Here is an 18628-nt window from a genome sequence, read left to right as displayed (position 1 = left end):
ACTTGCTCCAATATTGTCTCCATAAAAACTCAGACTGTTGTTGTGGTCTGTGTCCACTTCTCCTCCTCGTTTAAGGGTTTAGTGACCAGGCGCCTAATTAGGGTCCCATCAGAGTACATAATGGGGCTAGTCAGAAAACCCGGTTCCATCTGGTGGGCAAATGAGGCTCGGTCCACAGCCTCTGTGTTCAGGACACACGGGTCTGTTCAGCGGTTTTGGGTCACAGCAGATCTGGATGTTTCTGCTCATCAGACATCAGAAATTAAAACGAAACCAGGAGCTGACTTGGTTTTCCTTTGAAAATCCAAAATATAAGGTCCGTTTTTTTTTTTTTTTGTGGTCAAAATGCGTGAGAAGAAACTTAAATATCAAATAAAAAAAAAATCACTACTGGCAAAGAGAAATTTAAAAGTTGCTGTGTTTTTATAATATTTCTAGACAGGCACTTAAATCTATGACCATCCCAGACTGGGACTGTAGGAGGCGCTGCTTCCTCTGAAAGCTCTATTTTCTTCACTACAAAACAAATGAACATTTAGAAATAAACACAAATGTAGAACTCTGTGATCGTGGATTAGTACAAGTATTTAAAGTTTAAGTCAACCCAAAATCACATTTTTAGCAGATAAAGTTGCTACTTTAACGTTACTGTTCATGTTTTTAATGTTTCCATTTCAAACTATTTAGTTCTGCAATATTTGTCATAAAGCCGTCTCAGTGCTGCCCTCTTAGGGTTGATCGTTGCTGTTGCAGCTGGATTTTCCAGTTGGTTCAAACGGTTCCTGCTTTTGTCTCCATAGCCCCGGTTCAGGTATAAAAGCAGACCTACAGCCCCGCAGCGATTCAGACTCAGGAGATGGGACTGAGCGTTGGGACTGTTAATCAACGGTCTTTAGCGTTCTGCTTTGTTAGCGACGCTGCTGCTAACGTCACTTAGCCACTCAGAAACTGGACCCATCCTGTCCTCCACTGCCTCGGCAGCACCGTCTTCAGGCGTCGCTGAGTCAGCGCCTTGAGCCAGCGGCTCCAACCGATAACGCCCAGTGAGGCTCCTGATGGGAACAACCCACGACTGACTTGGTTACCTGAACAAGTTCCCACTGCGGTGGGTTTTAACCAGAAATGTGGCTCCGTTGGACCCGTGGATGGACCTGACTGAGTTTATTGCTGTACCCGACGGAGCAGACCATGGTACCTCCCAGTACCTGACAATTAGGTCTACCCTAACTGGGTTAACCTTTCCTATGTGGTAGTTAAACCAGTTCTAACCCAGTTAGGGATGGGGCAAACATCTTGTTGGTTGATCCCTACTGGGGGCCTCAGCCAGGTCCATTATTGCTGGCTTAACTCTTAGCTGATTGGTTGAACGTCTCGTTGGAGACGGGGCTGCTCTGGGGGTCTCAGCGTGGGGTCAGAACCGGGCCGGGCGCCAGCAGCCCATGTGTTAGTGAGCAGACCAGGTTTAAAACAGGCAGGCAGTGTATGGGCTGCTTTGCCAAAACGCAGCGGCGTTGTGTGACTGTGGAGCAGCTTTCCTGGCTCCGACCACACATGCTGCCGCTGCCAGGAAACTTTCTCTGCTACCTGTTTACGTGCAGGTAAAGTGGCTTTCAGAGCGCAGAGAGCTCTCCTTTCAGGGAGCCGTCATGGTTCTGCTTCTCGACGCCCCTCCTCTTGTTCTCCAGATAAAAACGGATCCGCCTGGACTTCATGTTCCTGAACCAACTCCATCCAGGGGAGCTCATAAACTGGGAGAAAGCTGCTCCCATGATTCTCTGCGGCACTAATCACTCACCGAGAAAATGTTGATTTCTTACACACCAACAGACCTGGAGAAACAATGGGTTCTGTTTGGGTTCAGTAATGAACGTAAAGCACAGCAGAACGGTCTGTTGCAGACCTCCTGCTGATCGGACCGATAATGTGTTCATTGTGTGATTTTCATGTCCCCACTGGGCTCCCTGCAGCCGAGCTGCTGTTTCTGGGTAAAATCAGGGACGCATCAATAGACAGCTGTGGCCGGGCCCCGAATGTTAGACATAATTGACCTAATTAAAACCACAGTTTGAGTCCACTGGGCTCAGCGTAGCGTCAGAGAGCAAGCTGCAGCGATGTCCTGACAAATATCTGTACCTGCAGCTGAGAAGTGGCCTGTTTGAGCAGCTCGGCCCGTCTGAAACCCCAGGAGGCCGACCGTAACCTTGGCCAAACATTTGGAGAGTGCACGGTGGGCTTTCATGCTGCTCTTTGCACTCAGTGTGTCCACAGCAGCGGGCCCGGACCCTCCCTTCATCAGCTCCTGTGATTAAACCCGGCCCAAAACAAACTAACGGAGTCCTGCTGCTGCAGCGCTCCAGAGGAGACCAGACACTTCACGGTTTGTCCTCGCGCAGCTGCAGCAGCAGCGGGTCGATCCGAAGGGCTGCAGGAACAGAGCGATATACACCTGCTGGTACCAGAACCAGGCCAGGTCCCACCGAGGCTTCAGACTGCTGCAGACTGCTAGGAAACATACAAGACAAAGCGGACCATCTTTGTGTAACCCGTCAGATGGTCCAGTCGGTTCTGGTTGTCAATCAGGGTGTGGAGATCAAGCCTAGCGACGGTCCTGGTGGGTCCACCTTACAGTTCTGATGGATTCCCAGTAAACGACCAGCTCTGAGATCTCACTGAGATACAAGGAAGCAGGGAGTCCACAAACTGCACTGCAAAAACGGATCTAAAAATAAGTGAAATGTTCTTAAAATGTGTGTTTTTGTCCTTGATTTGAGCAGGTAAATAAGATTATCTGCCAATGGAATGAGTATTTTGACCCATAAAATAAGATAATTAGACATCTTGCACTTGAAATAAGATGATGGAGATGAATTGTTCCTATTTTATGTACAAAAATCTTATTCCATTGGCAGATCATCTTATTTACATGCTCAAATCTAGGACAAATACACTAATTTTAAGAGCATTTTACTTATTTTTAGTTGCGTTTTTGCAGTGTGAGGGTTCTGACCCGCTTTTGGTTCTGTTTCTCAGGGTGGGATGATAAGTTCTGCCTGAGATCTACAGTATAACTATAACCGGATCATTAGCATGTGTTTCTGACTCTGTCTGTGGTTGGTTTGGACTTTTATTTGTTGTTTCTGTGTCGTTCGTGTTCATTTGGACCAGGACAAAGTGGATCAAACCGAACAGAACCACCTTTGGGTTTCTGAGTCCGTCTATGCTGGTCAGGAATCATCCCGTTAACCCGCTCTAAAAACCCACAGAGAGGTCCGGGACGTTAATCTTCTGTGGCTTTTTAAAGCCCGTTCTCTCGTGGTTCTGGGATATAATAACTTGTTTAATTCCACATAAATCTCCGGCTGGAACACCAGAAACGTTGCTGCCACATGCTTGAGTAAACATCTTTTCCCACCAGTGATTTCTCCACAGCTGGGACACATTGCTGGTGTTTCCACACGTGGAGCGGCGGCGCTGCTGCCTGCAGTCGTGGCCTCACTGCAGAACCCGTCCAGAACCCCGTTGAAAAAGGACGGTGGCGTTCATCCTTACATAACTAACCTTTATAGATCCAATTGTCCACCTGATTTAATGTCATTCAGCGCCGTACCGACGGGTCGTGTCACGTCACATCTGCAAATAAAACTCCTACTGCACCAACATTGTTCCTTTTATACCAAATACATCATTCAGCAAACACTTCCACCAACATGTCGCCTGTAATAACGAGCAGATCTGCTCCTGTCCAGCAGCACATCTGGTCTCTCAGCAGCATTTGCAGCCTGGTTCTGCCACGTCGGTCCAAAACGAGATGTGGAGCTCTTCCTGTTCCCACAATATTAACTAACCTGTCACCTTAGCAGCGTTCTACCAGCACTTTTCACTTCCTGACACTCAGCTCTGTCTATCTGATCCACCTGAAGGTCCCAGGGCCCAGATGTGTGGACGGTTCTGAAGCTAACGGGTTCTAAAGCTAACGGGTTCTGAACACTGAGCTATATAATACACTGGAGTGCTGATTTTGGCAAAAAACTGAAGTCACTGGCCGCCATCTTGCTACTCCCTACTCTCACAGAATCCCACAGGATTTGGTTGCAACAACAAGCAGTTTTCTGACTGTGTGAAAACGTTTCACAGGTAATTCTACAGTCAGTGGATGTACTAACACTATCAACTACTAGGAAATTAGGTGCTGAAATATTTTACATGTTATTCATATTAAATATATATATATGTATATATAAGTATGTGTATATGTATATATGTAGATATATGTATACATATATGTAAATAAATGTTTTTGTATATTGTTATTTATATATTTATAAGTGGTATATATATATATATATATATATATATATATATATATATATATATATATATATATATATATATATATATATTTAAATAGATAAAATGCTAAATATTTCAGCACATGACTTTCTCAGTACTTGATAGTTTTAGAACATAGCATAAAAGTATATGGCATTTGACATTTTAAAAGTTTTAAGCCCCCCCTGAACATGAGAAAATCCTCGTTATTCGATGCTGCAGCGCACATATTCCCTAGTTACTGGGGGGAAATAGGGAGTACCAATATGGCGGCTGGTGGCTTCAAAGCGACTTGTTCAAACAGACGGTGATTAGCACTCTAGTGTATAATATAGCTCAGTGGTTCTGAAGCCCAGTGGCTGTTTCTCAGCTGCTGACTGGCATCTTTGCTTCAGTTTCTGCTTGGATGTTCTGGAGCCTGGCTAACCACTCCTTTGTTGGCTTTGGTGGTTTTGGGTCATGACTTGACGACACGACCCACCTTCAGTGTTCTGGAGGAGGGAAGAAGGTTCTGGTCCAACGTTTCATGGTACAAGGCTCTCTCCTTTGGGTGAAGTCCTCCCATACATGATGCTCCCAACCCTTCTCTGGATCTTAGCTGTTCTCTGGTCGACTGAAGGCCGGACCGTAGAGCCGCTCACAGATCGGACCTTCAGGAGAACCTCACCAGCACGTTCTAGCATGAAGGAAATGTTTTCGCCGTGGTTCTTCAGATTCTCTTTGGGTTTCTGCACGACGATCCACAGTTCTCCTCAGGAACCGGTCTCTCTGGTAGAACTCTGGTTTCCGAACATGATTTTTTTTTTTATGTTCTGTAAGGTGGATCCAGTCTGAGCTGAAGAAGGTTCTGATCTCATTGGGACTTCCTGCCTGTAACAAACTGGTTGCAGGAAGGAAGAACCTGCTTTTAAAGAGGGATCTCAGATTAAAGCTTCTATAACCAGCAGGACGAACGTTTGCAGGCAGAACCCGGTCCGGTCCGGTCCGAGTCCTGAAAGTGTGGTTTCAGAGAAACGCTGAGAAGGTGTTTAGAGTGAGAAAAGGCCCGGTCTGATAATCGGGTCCAAGATCCGCTGGAGTTCACTCTTGATGATCAGGATCCAGGCCATCAGAGGAAGTTCCTTTAGCTCCAGAACCAGAAGTAATCAGAACCAAGTCCAAATGTTTGGCCTATTTAAGGGGGTTGAATTAAAAAAGACTTGCAGCAGAGACACGGCGCCGGTCCATCCTGCTGGTCCTCCTCACCTCCTCCAGCCAAACGTGGTCCGGGTCAGCTGACCCTCCGCGTCACAGCGAGCCGTTAAAGGCCAGCGATGGCCCAAAGTGGCCGTCACTCTGCATCAGCATCCGGACCGTGATGCTGTCACCGCTCCATCAGAACCTCCTGATGGCAGAAAACAATTATCTGGAGCTAAAAGATGAGAACAAACTCCTCAAGTCCCAGTAGAAAAAGACGTCAGAGCATCAGTTCAGAGTACAGGTCCGGATCGTTTAAAAGCTGCAGGTTCTGGCAAAAGTTCTGGACAAACAGAGGACTGAAGTCCAACTACCTGTTAAAGGTGATAAAAATTAAGCGTCTCATAAATAAACGTGGTTTTACATCCTGAACCAGAGCTTTGTGAGGACATCTCCTGTTAGCTTGCCTCACAGGTTCTGGGCTCTAACCGGGCCTTTGCAGAACTTTTATGCTCTGATGGAGTCGTTCTTTTGTTCATCGACACCGATGGATGTTTGGATCTGCGTTAAATTCCCTCCGGTCCAGTTGAAGTCAGCCCCACAGCATGACGCTGCCACCGCCGTGCTTCTGCAGAGAGCGGTGGTCCCGCTGAAGTCGTTTCTGTGGAGGCGTGACCCAAAAAGGTTTCATCAGACCTGAACAGAAATGTTACCTGAACAATTATGATGATGATGACGATGATGATGATGACGTGAAGATGAGAACAGACTCTGACAGGTAAAGAAACAAATCAGCTCCAAGACTCCCAAAGTCAAACGTTCCTCTAGACCAGGGCTGTCAAACTCATTTCTACATGGGGCCACTTTGGCATCATGAAGTCATTAAAGGGGCCGGTTGCACCTGTATAGATGATACTTTTGATTTAATGTCAGTTCAGTTCACATAGATGTATAAAAAAATGCACAGTAACATAAAAGTAGCACCATAGACCCAGTTTATACAGTTTATTTGCAAAAAAAGTTCTCTTTCTGGACATTTCTGGGTTGTTTTAATGTGTTGTGGGAAAAACTGACACCTAGTGGCAGGATGCTGTTACTACACAGTTAAAAAAATCCACATTCACTACAGGAGGCTCAGTTTTAGCCACTTTATACAATTTAAAAGGATAAAAGCCTCTACTTCATGACATGATTTGCCTTTCTTGGCTCTTGAGGGCCGGATAAATTGCCTTGATGGACCAGATTCGGCCCGCGGGCCTCGAGTTTGACACATGCGCTCTAGACGATCCTTAAAGAGTCATCTGAACGTTTGGTTGCTGTGGTCCGGTCCAGAAGAGGTTGCTCCTGCAGAGTAATCAACACCTGGTGCCTGATGAACTGGTCAGGAGGAGGTGAAGGTCACCGGAAGGAGGGGCTGCAGGTGAGACCTGGGAGTGGGTTCCTGGAGGAGAACCAGTGATGAGTTCTGGGAGCACGGAGGAGAAATCGGCTGTGTTCTGCAGCCTGGAGGAACCTGCTGAGGTCCTGATTCTGAGCAGAACCGACCCACACGGCCGCGGTGCCACCTTCCTCCTCCTCCTCCTCCTCCTCCTGCTGCTGCTGCTCCTCCTCCTTTCAGAGGAGGTCCTCCCCGCTCTCTGGGAGCTGCAGCAGACCTCAGCAGCCCTCAGATGGACCTGCAGCACCAGCAGAGCGGATCTCCTGCTGGACTGGGCTGAACCGGGCTTTGGATTGTTTGCGTTCTGGAGGTTCCTCACCTGGACGTTCTGCTCAGAACCCGCTCTCTGGATCTCTTCTGGGACAGACGGAGCTGTGAGTGAAACCGCTCCGAGTTCTGACTGCGTTCTGTTGAGTTCTGACTGCGTTCTGAACAGGTTCTGTTGGGTTCTGGTTGTGCTCTGAGCCCTTTAAAGTTCTGAGTTTTGCAGGGTTCTAAGTACTTTGTGTGTTCTGCTGAGTTCTTGCTTTATGTGACAAAGTTCTGATCGCGTTCTGAGGCCCGTTTGCTTCAGCAGAGATTGGACTTTGTTCTGCCGGGGTTCTACAGAGTTCTGACTCTGTTCTGTTTTGGGTGGAATTTTGCAGAGTTCTGACTGATCTGTTGAGTTCTAGGTTGCAAAGTTCTGATTGTGTTCTGCAGAACTCTCACTTTTTCATAAAATTTCTGTTTATTTCTGAGTTCTGATTGAGTTCTGATTGTGTTCTGCAGAACTCTGACTTTTTGAGTAAATTTCTGTTTATTTCTGATCGTGTTCTGACAAAGCGTTTTTGGATCTCTGACTGAAGTTCTGTTGAGTTCTGACTCTCCTCTGTTCCTCTTTTTTTCCAGAACCATGTTGTTCTCCAGCAGCCTCCTGCAGCAGTGGTTCTTCGCTGTGTTCCTGCTCTGCTCTCCGGTTCCGTTCGCGGGTCGGCCCGTGGACACCCTGAGCAGCAGAATGTAAGTCCAGTTCTCCCCCCGGCTCGGTCTCAGACTGGACTCTTTGTTCCGGGTCGGCCTGGCGGGCGATCCCAGGCTGGAAAATGTTCAGTCAGTCCGTTCCCACCTGTGTGTTTACCCAGAGCGGCTCGCTGCGATGAACTGGACCGCCTGCGGGAGCCGGGTCGGCTCGGAACCAAAGCAAACCGGGTCCGGCTCGGCAGAATAAACACTTAAAGCTTTTTCCACATTATCTCTGAGAGGGTTCTGGATGTGATCCGAGTTATCGAGGCTGTGGATGGTGCTGTTTGTGTCAGAACCATCTAGCAGGGTCAGGTCGGGTCCACTTCATCTCCGACAGAACCTCCGACATTCTGGTGTTCTGGTTGTTTTATTCTAACAGAAAACAGAGTGTGGTTCTGATCATTCTGGATCGAAGTTCTGACAGATAACACGTCTCAGTTGTTCTGGAGCCGCTTTGCTTCTGGTTCTGTTGAACTATGGGACCGGGTCAGATGGCCCAAACCGTTAATGGTTCTGATTTATCCCTTCTGGGTTTCTTTGACTTGAACGTCTAGACTGGTTAAAACCTCACAGAACCCTGACAGAACCCTGGCGTATGGATCAGAACCGCTCCAATAGAGCCAGCTTGATCTGACCTTCCCCGCCAGAACCAGAACCTGGAGCTGCTGCCGAGGTCCGTTTCCTCTTTGATCCGCTTGAGGAAGCGTTTTTTTCTTTCAGAGCCGGAGTTCTGAAGACGGACGGATCCGTTTGATCTGAGCGGGACTAAAGGTGGACTCCCAGCCGGGTCGGCTTTCACAGGAAATATCTGTATGCGTATAAACAGCTGCTCCCTCAGGAGGCTTCTGCAGCTCCGCACTTCGGATCAGAACCGGAGCTGCAGATTCATCAGAACCCGGGGGGAACTCTCCCCGACTCGTCCCGCCTGCTGGGAATGTGGTGAGGAGGAGTAGCTGGTCTTCCTCAGCTGACCCGGCTGCTCCCAACCGTTTCAGAACCTCAGCTGGAACCATCAGAGGCGAGGTCAGATTCTGGACCGACAGCGCCACCCTGTGGTCACTGATTAACACACCTGCATGATCCCAGAGGTGGTTCTGTCCGATCGGGAGGATTGATCCCTGACTGGGAGCAGGTTCTGATGAGGTTCTGATGAAGTTCTGATGAGGTTCTGATGAGGTTCTGATGAGGTTCTGTTGAGGTTCTGCTCCTGGACGGTGGTTCTAGTTGGTTGCACCTGCGGATCAACAGCTCAGAGTTCCCACACTCAACATGTTGATGAGCAGCGCCCCCATTGGGTCAAGCTCACCTGTAGGCCACTGCAATAATAATAATAATAATAATAATAATAATAATAATAATTATTATTATTATTATTATTATTATTTTTATTATTATTATTAATATTATTGTTATTATTATTATTATTGTTGTTGTTATTATTATTACTATTATTATCATTATTATTATTGTTGTTGTTATTATTGTTGTTATTATTATTATTGTTGTCATTATTATTATTGTTATTACTATTATTATTATTATATTATTATTATCATTATTGTCATTATTATTATTATTATTATTATTATAATACATATTATTATTATTATTATTATTGTTGTTATTATTATTATTATTATTATTATTATTATTATTATTATTATTATTATTGTGTGACCATCCTCTGGGCGTGCTGCCCCCTGCTGGTGGACTGAGGAATTGCGTCTCAGATGTTTCTTCTCATCTCCTCCTGCTGCCGGTTGTTAAACCTTCTTTCTGCTCTGCTCCCCAGGAGGCGCTCAGTGACTCACACTCAGCTCATGCACGACAAAAGCCGGATGCTGCAGGACTTCAGGCGCCGCATTTTCCTGCAGGGCCTTCTGGACGGTGTCCACACGGCCGAATTCTTCCCGGTGCGGAGCGTCGGGGCCGGAGGCAGCGGCGGCGCTGGCGTCGGCCTGCCCGGACCCGGTCTGGGGATCAACCCGAGCACCACGGGCAGCACCCTGCAGTCCAAACCTCCCGGAGGAACCAAGAACCTCCCCGTCAGCTTCCAGGTGGAGGAGGAGGAGGGCACCAACCTGCCGCAGGAGACCAACAAGTCTCAGCCGTACAAGGACAGCACGCAGAAGGTCCCTGGAAAGAGGAAGAGGAAGGGGAAGTCTGGGAGGAGGAAGGAAGGGGAGAAGAGGAAGAGGACGGTGCGCTCCGTAAGGTGGAGGCTGGAGGATGAAGCTGGGAGCGGACTCCACCTGGAGTGGAGGTCCCTGCTGGGCCTGCAGAGGGCGCCGCAGTGAGACGCTGTCAGACCGACCAAGGTGAGTCCAGTTTGGGTCTCCAGCACTTAGAGCAGGGGTGTCAAACTCATTTTGGTTTAGGGGCCGCATTCAGCTTAATCTGATCTCAAGAGGGCCACACGAGTAAACTCATTGTAAGATTAAATAGAACTACTAAAAGTGGACTTGTTGTTGATTTTTATATTAAATTAATTTCACTTTTACACAATATATTATGAATAACCTCAGCGTTTTTAAGAAAAGTATGTGCAATTTCAACAATACTTTTACTCAGTTAAACATTTACTTGTGCATTATGCATAAGAACTGATCACAGTGATTATACAATGTTAAAAACATTTATTCACATTTTTTGGAACTTAAAAACACTGTCCTGCATGACAAAATACAAACAGATAAAAATTAAGAAATTATTTAAATTTTTCCACACCTGAAGCTTAATCTGCTAATTAAAACACAGCGCCCCTCATGGACAATATAGGAACTGCAGATTTTCAAATAAACAAAGTACATGTCTTTTTCAATAATTGTTTTATCATTCTCTTCCTTTTATCTCCTCTTTCTTTTACCTTTTGTTTTTTTCTTCTTCTTCTTCCTTTCCTCTCCTACTTTCCCATTGTAGTGTCCATATCATTTGAGATATTCCCCGCATGAATCATAATAAAACTATTCACATTCATAAATCAAGCGGCAAAAGCAGTACTGCTCCACTTGTGAAAGTCAAATCTGATGAGTTCTTTTTGGCATTAAGACAACAATTATTATTGCCACATTGCCAGACAGGACACTGGATAAAAAAAAAATATATATTTTTTTTAAATAATGATAATGCATTTAGCCACAGGGCCGGACTAAATTGTTTGGCGGGCTGGATCCGGCCCGCCAATGTTTGACACCCCTGACTTAGAGGGTCCAATGGAGCAGAAAGTTCTGAGGCCAGAACCTTCAGCTCCATGTGTCTGTTGCTTGTTCTCTGAGCAGAACCTGATCTGAACGCTCCTACAGACTGAGATCCAGAACAGATTCAGCACTAAAGGAAGGTTCTCTGCCTCCGGTCGGCATCCAGATTTAAGTTCTGCCTGCAGGGGAGCTAGAACTTCTGGATCAGATGGGTGGAGAGGTCCACGATTTCCCATCAGAACCTTTAAAACGGTTCAGGATCCAGAAGGAGATCCACATGCTGACCAGAGACTGGATTTATCTGGAGCTAAAAGAACCAGAAGGAAGGTGGAGGTGTCATGGTGTGGGGAGTCCAGGGCTCTAGCAGAACCTGACAGTACCGCCTGGTACCGTCCAAAAGAGTCTTTGGACTTTCCGCATCACGTTCACCCAGGTCTCTCCGTCGTTCCCTCGTTCGGCATGTATGGGATCAGCTTGACTCTGACCCGATCTGCTGGATCTAAGGATTTAGCTGACTGGATGTTTTTCAGCTCACTGAAAGCAGAGGATAAAGTCAGGATCTGCTGACAGAGAGCAGGACTTTGAGCAGATAACAGGAAGGCTCACCTGATCCGGTTCTGTCCGGATCACACACAGACCGGTTCTGTCACTGAGTCCAGATCTGAAACCTGGCTTCAGACTTTCAGCGCCACATGGACCGCTGTGGTTCCAGCTCAGTCCCTTTCACACAAAAAAGCTTTTTTTAAGCATAACCATAAAGTTAGAGTACAGCGACATATTATTTATAAATTATTGACTTCAGTTTTTCACTAAAATTCACAAAAGTTTGGATATTTTAACCCAGTTTTAGACGTTAAAGTTTTTCCTTTTCATTAGAGAATCCGGAGATTGAATAATTGGGTCAGGTTTTATTTTTATGCAAATTCATTTATTTTTCCCACATTTTCAGATTTGTGGGTTCGTGGTTCTAATTCTCTCCTCTCTGTGTTTTTCAGAACCCGCCTTGGCCTCCTGGACTCCTAAATGTTCACGACTCTCAGCCTCCTGTGATTGTGAGCGTTTGGACAGCAAATAGAAAATATTTATTGTGTGTAAATATCTGAGAATCAGAAGCAGGTTATGTTTAAATGAAACCTTACTGCCGCTCTGTGCAGCGGCTGATTTTAATCTTTGTGAATCCTTTTTTTTATTCCGGTGATGTCTGATTATTTCCAGTAATTTATTTGGGTGTATTTATTTTGGAAACGTATCGAGGTGCTGCTGACCTTCTATATTTTTGTACCATAATGCACTTTAGATATCTGACTATAACCTATAAACCATGATCCTGTTGTTGTTGTTGATGTTTTTGACCAAAGTGAAGAAAGCTTGACTTTTTTCTCTTTTTCTGTATTTTTTTTTTAAGAATGTGTTTGTTTCGTTGAAGCTGTACGATGTTGTCCATCCTCGTGATGCCTTCACTGACCGTTGGTTTTCTCCACGCTGCGCTTCTTCAGGCCAAAGTTCACATGTGTACCCAAACACAACTGGTTCATGTTTGTGCACTGAGATGAAGCTCTTGTTCTGAACAGATTAAAAGTGTCGTCATATCTGAATCTGCGTCTGATTGATCACTGATCCGTTAGAAACTCCTCGATTCCTCTGAAGTTCAGTTCTGACGGGTTCTGTTCCTGACAAGATGGAAAACAGTCAGCCCAGATGTTCTCCAACAATGAGGTTATTGCTCTCCACCTTCATTCATAGCAAGGATGAAAAGTTATAATTCTCAAACATTTATTGTGAACTCAAAGTAAAAAAATAGTTAATTTATGTAAAGCTGCAGTACCTTCATATCTCCACTAGGTGTCAGTACTCAACGGGGTCATTTTAGCTTCACGTTTAATCAGAACATCAAAGAGTTTTCCAACAGGAAAGTATTAGATTTATTTGGAAATTAGTTTTATGGAGAAGAAGGAAATAAAGTTGAGATTATAAGGAAGAAGTTTCCTTTACAGATACTGGAAAGACTAAGAAGACCCTTCCTGCTTCTGTCGGAGCAGGAAAACTGGCAGCCAGGCGGTTCTGATGGTTCTGTTGCCCTGCAGCATCCAGGTGCAGCATCCAATGAAACTAAATATTTAAATCATACTCAAGTACAAGTAAAGGTTCAGCTTTTGTAAACTACTTAAAAAGTACAAAGTACACAAAAATTGTCCTTAATTACAGTAATGTGAGTCAATGTTAACTCGTTACTCACCAGCCTTGGTAATAATAGTAGACAATGAGCAGGTTTAGAGTTAAATATTTGATTAATTTCTTCATTAAAGTTTCACTGGATACGTACGCAGGAGCTGTTTAAAACTTTATTTTGCTTTTTTTTTTTTTTAACAATCAGCATCTGGCCAGATTTGTTGCTTTGCAATTGTATGATTAAAACTAGTAAACACTAAACTTATTGTTCATTTGCCATCAGGCAAACTCATCAGATATCTGCAGTATAAACAGAAACAAAACATTTTGGTAAAAATAAATAAATTATTAGAATAAGAAAAAAAAAACAGGTGGTCAGCTGGGCAGGTACAAGGAATTGATTATTGACTATCAAATCATAAGCAAATAATTTAATTAAGCAATGTAAAAGTTAAGAAAACAGTGAAGAAGATGAAGACCGTACACGAGGGTGAAGAGGATCGCTGGAGAAATGCTGGGAAACTGCATTCAAACCTGGATCTGCGGTTTTCCTTCTGCAGAGCTGCCGGCAGAAAACATAAAAATTAAAGTGAATGGAAACAACCTTTATTGTCCCTCAGTGGGGAAATTCATATGTCCCAGCAGCAGCAACTTGAAAGGCAAAATGGTAAAATGGAAGCCTGGAGATCCACACAAAGGTAAAAACTATAAAAACAAAAAGAATAAGAGACATACATGAAAAAGAAATAATGCACAGTTGTTAGTTGTTAAAGAATAACACAAACACAAAATTAAAGACCTGTGCAACTGATAGGGGGATTTTAAGAAATGTGCAAAATGTGTATATATATATTTATGCATAAAAACACAGTCTGTTTATTAGAATGAAAAAGAATTAATAAAACCAGCAGACATGTAAACACTTTGTTTAATTTTGACAAGTTTGTTGGGAGAAGTTATGGTTGTAAAGTCTAATAGCTGCTGGGAGAAAAATAACAATTCACACTCCACTAATTTAAGTTTACATAAAAAAAATTATTCAAATATTTAATATAAAAAAATTGTGCAGGTATCTATAAAGGCGAGTGTTTGTGGGGTAATCCATTGCTCATATATGCCTGGTGATTACTTCTGTTAGATACGTTTTTTTTTTCCTTGTGATTATTTAGATTAGAATGATAAAATAATGGAATAATAAAACACTTATGTATGTTATTATTTTACCTTCTTTCTAGAACAATAAAGAGATGTTACATGGAAGAAATTACTTCTTTGTCATTTCTAATGCCATTTAAATCGTTACTTTATTTTGGAAATCCCATCCTCCGGTGAACGGAAATTGGTACACCAGTGAGAAAACTTGACTACACAATTCTGATTGGACGATGTTCCTTCTGCTGAATTTTGACCAATCAGTGAACAGATGGTAGCTATAAGTATCTTTGTCCCGCGGGGTTCCAGCATTCTTCTCTTCTTAGAAGCTCGAAGTTGTTAAACATGTCTGGACGCGGAAAGACCGGAGGCAAAGCCAGAGCCAAGGCTAAGACTCGCTCATCCAGAGCAGGTCTGCAGTTCCCCGTGGGTCGTGTCCACAGGCTGCTGAGGAAAGGCAACTACGCTGAACGCGTGGGTGCCGGAGCCCCGGTGTACCTGGCCGCCGTGCTGGAGTACCTGACGGCTGAGATCCTGGAGCTGGCTGGCAACGCTGCCCGCGACAACAAGAAGACCAGGATCATCCCCCGTCACCTGCAGCTGGCTGTGCGCAACGACGAGGAGCTCAACAAGCTGCTCGGAGGAGTCACCATCGCTCAGGGAGGCGTTCTGCCCAACATCCAGGCTGTGCTGCTGCCCAAGAAGACCGAGAAGCCCGCCAAGGCCAAGTAAACCTGCCTGGAAACCACAAACCCAACGGCTCTTTTAAGAGCCACCCACATCTATTTAAAGAGCCCGATTCTAATTAATCTATAAGCCAAGGCACTGCTGCGGATAAAAATTTAATTTGTCAATGTAAAATATTTTGCGTATATGGCAGGATCCTCACGAGTTTCGTTTACTGATACCCAATGGTTCACATAATCCGTTCATTTACAACACAAGACTAGGAGACCCAATTTTATTTATATAGCACCAATTCATGAAACGTCATCTGAAGGCACTTTGCAAAGTTAAATTCAATCAGATTGGTAAAAAAATTTCCTACTGGAGGTTAACACCAATAAAATTGCTGTCAGGAACAATCAATATCACTCCAGGTAAAAGTTACGCTATTTTGTCTGGTACATTCATGCTGCTGCACACTATTTACATACATAAATTGATTGCAATCTGTTTCAGACTTTTAAATAATTACATTTAAATTGTATCAGATTTTAAGGGACTATCTGCACATTAACTTCTGGTAGTTTCAACTTAAGCATTTAATTTATATGAATGTACCTCATGTATTTCTATTTTTTACCTTCTGATGAGTCTTTTCCTTCTACCCTACAACTTAACTTTAAATGTTTTATTTTTAGTGTTTGTCCATTTGTAATAGTCTCAATAAGATAAGATAGACTTTATTGATCTCACAGTGGAGAAATTCACATGTCACATCGGCTCAATCAAAAGGAGGAAAAGGTGCATTGACGTGTATATATAGTGTGTCCATATATATACAGTGGATCGAAAAAATATATAAATCAAAAAAGGAAATAAAGCATAGATTTAAGATGACTTATGTACATTCAATGTGACTTATATACATATGGATTTGACGTTGTACAATAAAGTGGTACCAGGTAAAGAACAACAGTGAGGTAGTTAGATAACTTTAACAGCTGAAGTCACTTATTTAACAGGATTATTGCACAGGGTATTAAATGGTAATTGCACATTAGTTATTGCACAAATTACAGTTATTACATCCAATAGTCATTGATGTATGTGTGTATATATATATATATATATATATATATATATATATATATATATATATATATATATATATATATATATATTTTTTTTTTTTTTTTTTTTTTTTTTTTTTTTTTTTTTTTTTTTTTGAAGTACCTAAGTAGGCGGGATGCACGTTTGGTAAATGAAAAATATATTTTTACATTGCTTTTATGTAATAAGATTGCCGAACTTTAATCAAATTAGAGATTGTGCCGATCCTTTTTGTCTGACGTGTTAAAATCCCGCCATGTTGATTTATTAATGTATTTTATGTCAAAAGCTGTGTCCAATAAGCGGAAGTGTGTGGCCTCGTTGTTAGTAACTTGAAGCGGAAGTGGGAAGCCGGTAGTGAACCTGTCTTCACTTACGTCCGGCAGACGTGTTTAAAGTCAGCCGCTAAGTTCCAGCCGCTATCAGTTGATGTGAAACACAGCAGCAGAACAATGAGTGGTCGCGGTAAAGGAGGCAAAGGACTCGGGAAAGGAGGAGCCAAGCGGCACCGTAAAGTCCTCCGTGATAACATCCAGGGAATCACCAAGCCCGCTATCCGCCGCCTGGCTCGCCGCGGTGGAGTCAAACGTATCTCGGGCCTCATCTACGAGGAGACTCGCGGTGTGCTGAAGGTCTTCCTGGAGAACGTGATCCGGGACGCCGTCACCTACACCGAGCACGCCAAGAGGAAGACGGTCACCGCCATGGATGTGGTGTACGCTCTCAAGAGGCAGGGCCGCACTCTCTACGGCTTCGGAGGCTAAAGCGGGACTTCAACCAACAACCCAACGGCTCTTTTAAGAGCCACACACATCTCTATAAGACATAATTCCTGTATGATCGGTGTTGGTGTCCCATTTAACTGCTTGAATGTTAGAGGTAATATATATTGAAATCTTTAACCTCATTAAATAATTGCAGAGAAACCGTTCAGCTTCCAATACTTGAGCTGTACTACTGAATGGAAGGGCAGATGAAGCTCAAAGGGAATTTTTGGGGAAAAGGCTTCATGTTCTGTTGCTTCATTTACACATGAAACCACTGCATATTCAGTCTAACAAAATTGGATACATTTTATCTTGTGGGCCATAGCTATAAGTAATTTGAGTGTATAAGCATGTTCTATGTAAAGACGAATACATGGTAGGTTGTGAATGTCTATTGCTTCAGTGACAGAATAAAGCAGAATTTGTCATTGGCTAAAAAAAAAGTCTTATGTATATATTTTAAAATATATATATGCCCGTGTAATTACAGAAGCAGAACAGACTAAAATAAAATTTTTGCGGCAACTCACTGGAGGGTTGTTTTAGAACAGGCCCTCTGGCACCATGTTGTTGACCCCTGCTGTGTAATTCAATTCAGTTTTATTCATATGGTGCCATATCACAACACAGGTCATCTCAAGGCTCTTTCCAAAGTCATATTCCATCAACTCCTCCTGACAGGAGGAAGTTTCCTCTCCAAGGAAACCCAGCAGGTTGCATCAAGTCTCTCCAAGCAGCATTCACTCCTCCTGAAAGAGCGTAGAGCCACAGTGGACAGTCGTCAGCATTGTTGATGGCTTTGCAGCAATCCCTCATACTGAGCATGCATGAAGCGACAGTGGAGAGGAAAACTCCCCTCTAGCGGGAAGGAAATAAAGGCAAGAACTGACAAACAGGCAATGAACCAGGGTTACAATTGTTTTTGTTTTCTGGAGTCACATAACACAAAGTGAGGTAGTATGGTGCTTATTGAACGATGATTGATGCTTCGTGAAAGACTGAAAGTGCTGTTGGAAGTTTTTCTCATCTATGAAGTTGATGGACAAATCCAAATGTATAGAACTCTTTCACATTTGACCTAAACATCTTGGGAAAAACCCAACTTATTGTCATTTGTGTTTTTTATGTACGGAGTAAATTTTTCTTTTTAGCTGACTCTACTTTTTTCAGTGCTATGTCTGAAAGCAGCCTGTACCGGTATGTTAGGATTGGGATCAAGATTATTAATATTACCACATTTGTTGTATATACTGTTAAGAGCGCAAGAAAAAAAGCATTTGCCTCACCCAGTGCTCCAGTTGATTTTCCATTCTGCTAATATTGGGCTCTGAAAGGCAATGCTGGGCTTCAACCATGGCATCTGCGGTTACAACCGACTTGATGCAACCATGCTGGGTTTCCTTAGATATGACATTTTTTTGACCAATCTGTAAAATCTCATTCAATTTGATTTTGAAATTTGCCTTGAGATGACTTGTTTCATGCATTGGCTCTATATGAATAAAGTTGAATTGAAGTGAATAGAATCGAGGGGGGTAGTTTGAGATAGATAGTACAGAACGAAATCACGTTTGCATACAGTTTGAAAAGAATCACTCTAGAAATCACTCTGAAAATCA

The 18628-nt window shown here is 43.5% G+C and overlaps 3 protein-coding genes across 6 annotated transcripts in view; all 3 read left to right on the top strand.

Moving 5' to 3' along the window:
- The window catches only part of pthlha (parathyroid hormone-like hormone a), an 84070-nt gene extending 71330 nt beyond the window's left edge, over positions 1-12740 (top strand). For 3 of the 4 annotated variants that reach the window (XM_036149123.1, XM_036149122.1, XM_036149124.1), the window contains 3 exons: positions 7835-7945; positions 9741-10266; positions 12141-12740. In XM_036149123.1, coding sequence (XP_036005016.1) covers positions 7839-7945; positions 9741-10245 — 612 coding nt within the window. In that variant the 5' untranslated portion in view covers positions 7835-7838 and the 3' untranslated portion in view covers positions 10246-10266; positions 12141-12740. Of the gene's footprint in view, positions 1-7097; positions 7318-7834; positions 7946-9740; positions 10267-12140 lie in introns of those variants that run through there. The other variant, XM_036149125.1, reaches the window with a different exon arrangement.
- A 2034-nt stretch (positions 12741-14774) lies between these two features.
- On the top strand, positions 14775-15967 carry LOC105918354 (histone H2A). Its single transcript, XM_012853424.3, has one exon. It carries the CDS (start codon positions 14812-14814, stop codon positions 15196-15198), a length of 387 nt encoding a protein of 128 aa, XP_012708878.1. The 5' UTR covers positions 14775-14811; the 3' UTR covers positions 15199-15967.
- Positions 15968-16391: 424 nt separating this feature from the next.
- On the top strand, positions 16392-17168 carry LOC118566623 (histone H4). Its single transcript, XM_036149281.1, has one exon. The coding sequence runs from the start codon at positions 16695-16697 to the stop codon at positions 17004-17006; it is 312 nt and encodes a 103-aa protein (XP_036005174.1). The 5' UTR covers positions 16392-16694; the 3' UTR covers positions 17007-17168.
- Positions 17169-18628: the final 1460 nt, after the last annotated feature.

This window comes from Fundulus heteroclitus, chromosome 17 (assembly GCF_011125445.2).
Source record: "Fundulus heteroclitus isolate FHET01 chromosome 17, MU-UCD_Fhet_4.1, whole genome shotgun sequence".
NCBI lineage: Eukaryota > Metazoa > Chordata > Actinopteri > Cyprinodontiformes > Fundulidae > Fundulus > Fundulus heteroclitus.
The sequence above is the reverse complement of the archived record's forward strand: the minus strand, read 5'-3'. Positions and strand labels throughout refer to the sequence as shown.

What these genes read in the sequence shown, in the direction of transcription:
- LOC105918354 (XM_012853424.3), top strand. Translation starts at nt 14,812, where the DNA reads ATGTCTGGACGCGGAAAGACCGGAGGCAAAGCCAGAGCCAAGGCTAAG.
- LOC118566623 (XM_036149281.1), top strand. Translation starts at nt 16,695, where the DNA reads ATGAGTGGTCGCGGTAAAGGAGGCAAAGGACTCGGGAAAGGAGGAGCC.